Here is an 8,745-nt window from a genome sequence, read left to right as displayed (position 1 = left end):
TCAGAAGACCACTGGTGTGAGCCTCCACTCGGCTTTGACCTTGCGCTAAGCCTCTACTTCCTCCTGTGAGGAATGGGCTGCACTCAATGTACACTTAAAGAGGTTTCAAGAAGATCTAACGGGCAGGTAGCAGCGTTGAAAACGCCCATCTGCATGTTTATGTAAACTTTCAAGGCTCCCCACTGTCTCCAGAGTGGGGGATGCTAAACCCGGCTCTCCAAAGAGTGCTTCCAAGCCTAGCCAAGGATGGAAATGAACGTAAATTTATTGAAACTGGTGTTGGGGAGGATGGGTGGGTAGACAGTTGAGGGTTTTCCAAAGAACTGTGGGGAGGAACCAGCGCCCGGCCGGATGGGAGCGGGTGCCTGGCCACAGACCCTATCTCAGGCCCAATTTCTTCTTCTCCTTCTGCTTCTTGCGCACCACGTCCAGGTTCCGGTCCTTCCACATGCTCTTGCGCAGCTTGATGGGGCGTGAGCCCACATACTTCCCTGTGGGAAGAGACGGTTCAAGGCCATGCTCAGACCAGATGCCTGCCATGCCCACTGACCCTAGGGGAGACCGCACTCACCGTTCATCTCACGCATGGCGCGCACATAGTCACTGGGGTCCTTAAAGCTGACGAAGCCATAACCCTTGGTCTTGCCTGTGCGCTTGTCGCGAATAACCTTAGCCTTAAGGAAGGATGGGAAGCGGCTGAAGGCTCGGGCCAAGATGTCATCGTTCACCTCGTTGCCCAGGTCCCCACAGAAGATCCGGAAGTCATCTGGGGTTGGGAGAAGGAAGATCAGAGGATACACATGTTGCAGCCCAGTGTCTGTCTTACTGAAATGATCCCACCTTCTCTGGGAGCACTCCCTGAGCCCTCTTCCCTCTGTATCCCAGCAGTCTCGACCTGAGGTCCTCTTAGTTATAACAGCCAACACTTGGGTAGTATTTACCCTGTGCTAGACTCTCTGCAAAGCGTCCATAAAGTTTTCACATACCTGGCATTCCCAACAGCCCCTTACACCAAGGCACAGAGAGGTCAAGTCACCTGCCCAAAGTTAATCAGCAAGCAGCAGAGCTGGGACAAGAACTCAGGCATCCATCTGGCTCCAGAGCCTTCACTTTCAACTAATGGCACTGCCCTGCCCCACCCCAGGGCCACCTCACCCACTCCCGTGATGAAGCCCCTACCTTTGTCATCACAGCGCTGGCCTGTCCTCTGAGCCCCCAGCATCCTTTGGTCTACTGAACACCTCTCCATGGACACTCCCTGGGCCCCTGACACCCACTGGTTCCCATAATGGCACCCCAGGACCGCAGACTTCATCATTCCTCAGCTCTGCCTCCTCTGCAAAGCCCTCTCTGATCCCCTTTGAGTCCCTGAAACCTGAACACACTGCCTGATTCTTCTCCAAGGTCAACTTCAGCTGCCATTTTTGGATATACCTCCTGAGCGGAGTCTGGTCTTGACCAAATGTGCTCAAGCTCAAAGAATCCCTTCCCCCACAAGCATATACTATTACTATCTTCTTGCTGGAAAACGAGGCTTGCAAGGCTGAGTGACTCGTCCAAGGTCACAGAATTAGGGTCTACCGCCTAGCCACCTCTGGGCCAGGGCTGTATGGCTCTGGCCTGGGGTGGGCAGATGGTCCCAGGAAAAGAGGCAGAAGTAAAGGAATGGGGTGGGACTTAGGCCCCTTTCCTTGGCTACCACTGTGGTTGCCTCACAGCTTTGTTCAAGAGGGCACTCTTGAACAAGTTAGGTCACTCCAGGCAGAAGTAATCTGACAAACTTAAGAGGGTAGGACTGTCCATAAACCAACTGATCTGAACACTTCAAAAAACTATTATACCTGAGACAAAGCAGCGGGAGGGAGACATTCTCTTTAAAAGATAATCTAGTCACACAAAACTGCATGCCTCCTGGTTTAGGGGAAAAACAGCTATAAGAAAATAGTTTGGAGACAACTGGGAAAATCACAGTACAAACAGAATAGGAGATAACACAGAGTTACTGTTAATTTTCTTAGATGTGTTAACCATATAATGATATGAAAGAAAATATTACTTTTCTTAGGAGATGAATATTAAGGTATTTAGGAGTGAAGTGATAACCTCATTTATAATTTACTTCACACGATTGAGCAAAAACCAAAAAAAGATACACATGGAGGGTTACAGTGAAGATAGCAAAATGTTAATTGCTGAATCTAGGTGGTTGATATATAGTTAACTGTGCAACTGTGAGAAATTTATTTCTCACAAAAAGTTAAAGAATGGTCTTTCTCCTTTAACAAGCCAGGCACCTCATGAATGAAATGGGCCAGAGGTCCTACACACCAATCCCCTTTACCCAGTTCTGTTCAGTGACTAGGTGAGGGCCTGCCCCCTGAGCCACAGTCTGGCTCTCCAGGAGGCGGGCTAACAACACTGCTGCCCTACACTGAGGTGTGGAGCTGCCCGGCTCACCTTCCTTGGCTGAGCAGCACAGACCCTGCACTCGAGCCCACTCACCTGCATCCCACTCTAGCAGGCTGGGGTCCTCCCAGCTGCTCCCAGCTGCTGTGCGAATGCAGCGCTTCAGTTTCTCTGGTTTCCCTTTCTTCTTGTCCTCACTCAGAGGTTCCGGCACCTACAGAGGAAAGGAAGGGTGCAAAGGGCTAGATCTGAGTCTCTTGGGCCCATCTGCCCTCTTGAGGCTCTTCCATTTGGTCCCCCTAGTTCTCCTGTCTCCATAGTTAAAGCACAGGATACGCTTCTGGGTGTCAGGTGTATGTGTGTGTCTGCCTCCCTCTTCCCCATGTTCTCCCAAACCTTCCAATTTCCTGGGTCCCTCCTACCTCCACGGACAGAACATGACCTGTGTTTCTGTGTGGGGAAGCCCATGGGCTGCTGTCTGCCCATCCAGCCCTTTCTGTCCCCCACTACTCTGCTCCCTGCTTACCTCAAGAGCCATGAGGCCAGGGGGTGGTTCAGGCCGAGGTGGCCGGGGTCTCGGACGCAGGGACAGGAGCTCAGGAATGCGCAGTGGGGGCAGTAGGCCTCGCACAACTTCCAGTGGGAGGGGCAGGGGTTCAGGCTCAGGCAGAGGCATGGCCAGGGCCAGTGGCAGGCTGGGCCCAATGACTGCAGGGCCAGCTGGGGCGCCCCCGGCTCCCACCGCCACTGCTGCACTAGCCTCCTCCAGCCCAGCCGCTGCTGCCACCACAGCCTCTTCCTTCTCTTTCAGGCCCAGCCCCAGGCCTAGGCCCAGCTCTCGGGGTGTTGCTGGCTCTTCCTGCGGGCAAAAGGAGGGCATGAGTGGGGCCAGATCACAGGCTCAGACCTCCCTCTCATCCTTATCCTGTACAACAGAGCAAGGGCACTGGGACCAGAGAGCAGGCAAGAGACACCAAGACAGGGAACAGTGTCTCTGTTCCTGTCAGACCAACACAGGGATAGAGAAACAGGCAGAGAGACAAACACACGGACCAATAAATAAATACAGGAAAAGAGAGGGACAATCAAAGGAAAAATAGAGACACACAAAGAGAAATGCACCTACAATTTGTGTTTTCTCTCTAAACTTCCCTCAAAAAAAAAAAGCAAAAAACAGAATGATATGGCCACAGGAAGAAACAGGGAAAGACAGAGGCAGTGACATGTAAAGCCGGGGAAAGGCAGACTTGGTGGACACAGCTCATTAGGCCAGGATGAGTCTCTCTGTCCACCACACCTGACCCTCAGTTCCCTGACCAACTCACCAGAGGAGGCCTCAGCGCAGCCATGGAGCCCAAGGGCGGTCCGGGGGCCCGAGCCATTGGTGGCAGCATCATAGGTGGTCCAGGGGGCCCAGGCAGCGGGGGGCCCACGAGGGCCTGGTGAGGGGGCCGCAAGGCCATAGGGCGGGGCCCAGCTGCTGCAGAGGTAAGAGCAGAATCTGTCAGGGTGTTAGTGGGGGAGTTGGAGGACTTGGGGAGGAGTTATGTGGCAGGGATGATGACCTTGGCCCCCTCACCTGCTCTCTGCAGCACGTGAGGGACGAAGGCTGGACGCAGAATAGTGGCACTCTGGGGGGCCACAGCTGTGGGAGAGATGAGGGTGTGTGTCAAGGGGGACTGGGGCACTCAGGGCAAGGTATGTGCCTGTGGGTGCTCTGAGCACCCAAGAAATTCTGCCAAAGAGCCTGGGGAACCCTCTGGGAGATGTGGGGTCCTTTTCATTTGTTCATTCAGCAAAACACTTACCACTGATGATCTCCTCTGGGCCCGGCCCTGTCCTGGGCAATGCTAGGGGCACACCTAAAGACCACAGGCCCTACGGGAGCTCCTGGTCCAGAGCAGGAAAGAATATACTCATCACCAGAGTGACAGCCAGGGTGATCAGGGCCGGGATGGGGGAAGCCCAGGCAGGGTGACTGAGGCTGGCAGTAGGGAGCTCAGAAGAGGGACATCAGGGGGACTAGAGAAGGCTTCTGGCAGAAAGGGATCTGTGAGCTGAGACCCAAAAGATAATGAAGAGCTAGTAATGCAAAGGCTAAGTTTGGAAATATTACTGGCAAGGAGAATGCTTATAAACCAAAACCTTTCCCTCTTTAGTTTAGCCTGATTCCAACAGGGGAAGTCAGGAGCTGGAGAGCATCATAAGAGGATGGTCAAGCGGTCAGTAGGCATCCAAGCATAGTCTTGGTGGCTGAAAGACTGTTTCAGTGGTTGTTCTCTGGAGGGCACTAGGGTGCCACAGCAGGGCTGGAAGCTGGGCAGGGTGACTAGGTCAGATGTGCACTTTCATTAAAACCATATAGGAGATACTAAACCTCAGATATCAGGTAAAAGAGTCTATCAGGATTTAAGTGACACAATTAACAAGTTTGATCTAATGAGATGACACCAGAACATTACAGAACACATATCCTTTTCCTACAAGTAAGGAAGTTAATGTCACAAAAATTGACTGTTTGTATAAGTCATCTCAACAACATGAAGTAAGAGTGTCCTGTGGAGACAATATATTTTAGTTAGCTAGATTTTGGTTTAGTTGATAGGTTTGGAAGGTTAAAAGTTGGGTGACAATGAGCAGGAGAGGGAAGGGACCTCAACAAGAGCCTTGCTGGCAAATCCCAGCAATGTCTGGGACTCCAAGGAAGGAAATGGGGATCTCTCTCCACAAGGGGCTGGCTGCTGTAAGGTCTTGATTGTCAGGTGAGGACCACAGGTGCTTGTTTGATGGTCTGGTTTGTTGATCCCATCAACAGAGAACATGTAATGCTTATAAGATGGTAGGCAGCCTCACAGATGTTATATTTTAGAGAAAGCAAAAGATGGTAATCATAATAAACAAGTAAGTTGTATAACTTGTTATAAGGCTATATAGCTTTGTAGCACATGAAGTGCTATGAAGAAACAGCAAAGAATATGGATTAGGAGTCACAATAAAGGGGCTGGTTTGCAATGACCCAGTAAATAAGGCCAAATCAACGAAGTACATGATTAGGTTTACGCTTTAGAAAGACAATGATATCTTGGGGATGAAATGGAGAGGGTGAAGTAGTCAAAACAAAAGTGCTTGGTGAAATGTGGGATTCTCTGGCCTCAGACCTACCTGCTCGCCGCAGGAACATGGCTTCTCGAGCCTCTGGACTGTCCAGGTGACTCCGATCACCAGGGCCAAAGCCAACTGTTGGGAGGGGAGTGATGAGGATGGGGGGGAGGGGAGGAGAGTCCCAGGCTTCCCTTTTTACCACCCTGCTTCCCTCGTCCCACCACTCCTTACTTACCTGGACCCACAAAAGGTGGGCCACCCACCATGGGAGGAACCACTGTGGCTGCAGCGGCTGCTCGGGCCTCCAGAGTCTGTTGGACCTGTGGGATGGGGGTTGGGGTGAGGGGTCTGACTCAGTGCCCCCAAGCTGCCTGGCAGGCTCACCTGGGAACCAAGGGTTTTGTTCTTTGCACTGTGTGGCTATCTCTCAAACTTTAGGTCTCAGCTAAAACATCACTTTTCAGAAAGGCTTCTGGGATCACACTAGCTCAAGGTGTCCTTAGTCCCTCCCTGGTGCAACTTCTTTCATCATCCTGCTTCACCTTCCCCAAAGCATTCAGCACTACCTGGAATTATGTCCAGCTTGGCCTCCTCATCTCCCATGCCACCACCCTGCTCCAAGCCACCATTATGTCTTACCTAGAGTATAATGGTAGCCTCTTCCTCAGACTGCTTGATTCTGCCCTGGACCCCTATAACCTGTCTTCTAAACACAACCAAAGTGACCCTGGTGACATCTAAATTGGACCATATCACCCCATTGCTCAAAATCCTTCAACTGCTTCTCATCCCAGAGTAAAAACCAAGGTCCTTATGGTGATCCACAAGGTCCTACTAGATCTGTCTCTATCAGCTCTCTGTCCATATCTCCTCCTATCCTCTCCCTTGCTCAATCCATTCCAGCCACCCTGTTGTCCCTGCTGGTCCTTGAACATGTCAGGTATGCACCTACCTCACAGCCTTTGCAGAGCAACAGTTGTCTGGGAATACTCTTTTCCCAGATATCTGCACAGTTCCCTCCATCATGCTCTTTATATTTTTGCTTACATATCACCTCCTCAGAAAGGTCTTCCCTGACCATGCTGATAAAATTCTGCCCTTCTGAATCTACTTTAATCTGTCTCTCCACAGTAAAATAGAAACTCCAAAAAGGTAGTGAATGTTTATCTGTTTCATTCTCTGCTATATGTTTAGGGCCTAGATTAGCACCTGGCGCAGAAGAGGGACCTGAAAATTATTTGTCGAGAGAATGAACAAGTTTCATTTACTTGTTCACTTTTTGGTAATCTCTTTCTTCACTAGTCACATATAGTTAAATATGGAGAACTTGAATGTGATTAATGAGTCTGAGGAACTATGTAACTCTAATATGAATTTTAAATAAATACAGAACATTTTCATCATTGCAGAAAGTTCTACTGGCCATCATGATCTAGAATAAAAGCATGCAAAGGGCAGAATTATTGTCTCAGTCGTTACTGAGTCCTCAGTGCCTGACACCTAAAATATTTGTCATGCTAATTAATCAACAAGCCAGCATCTCAAAAGCTCTCTGTATACAAACGTGTGTCTGGGGCATTGTGCTCTCTTCTATGCCTTATTTCAGCCGTACCTGCTGGTATGTGTTGGTCGCGATAATTGGGCGGATCACAGGAGCTGCTGGGACTTGCATCGCTTCAACCGTGGGGACTGTGGGCACCGCAGGCACGGCAGTTGGGATTCCTGTTACGGGAGCCCCCAGAACTTCCTGCTCAAACCTGGGAAGGCAGGACAGACACCACAGCTCAGGACCTTGCACCAATTCTGAAACGATGGGTATATCGCGACAGCGCCTTCACCCCTGCCAACCTCTCCTCCTTAACCCTCGTCCCCACAATTCCGAAAGTCCCATTTCCCCAAGACAGAACTATATATCGAGTCCATCGTGGCCTGGAGGCTCTAGGGCTCGACGACTCTGACTCTAGGCCGGCTTTTATAGCTCCCTATCGCGGGCCTTACAGGGCCATCTCCGCCTCCATCTCCTTCAAGCGTTCCTCGCCGCTCTTTCCAGGGATGCCGGCACCAGGGCCCGGAACCACGGGTCCTGCTGCACCCGGGAGGCCCGGGGCTGGCCCCGCTCCGGCCATTGCTGCTGCCGTCACTGTCCCCGGTACTACCGCCTTAGCTCAGTCGCCTCCGCCGGTTCCGCTGTATACTCTCTGGCTACGTCAGGGTGGGCGCCCGCGGATGACGTATAAGCGAAAGCGACGGGCGCCGATACATGACGTCATGCGTCAACAGGGCTGGCCTTTGGAGTGAGAGCCAATGAGAACCTGGCCACACCCAGAGAGCCCGCCCCCAAGGAGAACTGTAGGCCAGTCAGAGTGCTGGAGAAAGGAGTCAACGGAAGAAACTGCGTTTAGGGGCGTGCAACCCAGAGAGACGGCCACGCCTTCATGGGGGAACACGGCCCGCCCCTAAAGTGAAAACTTGGCCTTTGAGAACTCTGGGAAGTTCGGAGTTTCCTCCCGTGCCACTGCGAGACCCGTTCCGGAAATTTTAAAACACAGGGACATCCCAGTCACCCCAGTGCAGGATGGGGTTGGAGACAGCTGGAAGCCGTGGTCGTCCACTTTCGGACATGCTACCAGTGAGTTCCAGAAAAACCAGGACCATGATGTGGGAATTTCAGAAGAGGCGCCTGACCCAGGCTTCCTGGAGGAGGAGGTGACACCTGAAGACTTCTGCTAGATAAAATGAGTATAGAGACTCTGGGTAGGAGGAATAGTTCATGCAAAGGCCAAGGGACGGTAGTCAAATATGTCAACTCAGAAGGTCACGTGTATAGGTCTGTTGTTTGTGCTTCCTTGAGACACAGCTCTCTTTCTTTTTTTAGTTCTCAAGATGTTTTATGAATATTTTCAAAACTACACAATAGTAGAGAGAATAATATAACGAACATCCACGTCCCTCTCAAGAATTTACTAAAATTTTATCCTTCTTGTTTTGTCTATACATTTTTTCGGTTTACATTATAGCAAATTGAAGACATCTGTCAATTCGCCTGTACTTGCTTCATAATGTGTAACAGATAAGATGTCTATTAAATAAGGAGTATTTAAAAGAAAAAAATACCATGTTCACATACAGGAAACTGTTCTATTTATTCATTCGTTCTGGTACTCATTTCTCATATTTTGGGTTTAACTGATTACATTGTTTCACTTCCTCCCTTTCTTGACAGAAGCTTAGATTTAG

The 8,745-nt window shown here is 50.6% G+C and overlaps 1 protein-coding gene across 2 annotated transcripts; it reads right to left on the bottom strand.

The window, feature by feature from the left end:
* Nucleotides 1-241: 241 nt before the first annotated feature.
* On the bottom strand, nt 242-7,728 carry RBM42 (RNA binding motif protein 42). 2 transcript variants are annotated; one of them, XM_010849016.1, is made up of 10 exons: nt 7,507-7,728; nt 7,121-7,265; nt 5,744-5,828; nt 5,569-5,643; nt 3,986-4,051; nt 3,732-3,907; nt 2,933-3,265; nt 2,503-2,620; nt 572-766; nt 242-491 (listed from the first exon to the last, which is right to left on the bottom strand). In XM_010849016.1, the coding sequence occupies exons 1-10, from the start codon at nt 7,632-7,634 to the stop codon at nt 379-381; spliced, it is 1,434 nt and encodes a 477-aa protein (XP_010847318.1). In that variant the 5' UTR covers nt 7,635-7,728; the 3' UTR covers nt 242-378. The 2 variants fall into 2 exon arrangements, with proteins under 2 accessions (XP_010847318.1, XP_010847319.1); XM_010849017.1 differs by lacking the exon at nt 3,986-4,051 and having other exon boundaries at nt 248-491; nt 3,732-3,886.
* Between the last annotated feature and the right edge of the window lie 1,017 nt (nt 7,729-8,745).

Source organism: Bison bison, unplaced genomic scaffold, assembly GCF_000754665.1.
Source record: "Bison bison bison isolate TAMUID 2011002044 unplaced genomic scaffold, Bison_UMD1.0 scf7180017864280, whole genome shotgun sequence".
Taxonomy (NCBI): domain Eukaryota; kingdom Metazoa; phylum Chordata; class Mammalia; order Artiodactyla; family Bovidae; genus Bison; species Bison bison.
This window is presented reverse-complemented; position numbering and strand designations above follow the sequence as displayed.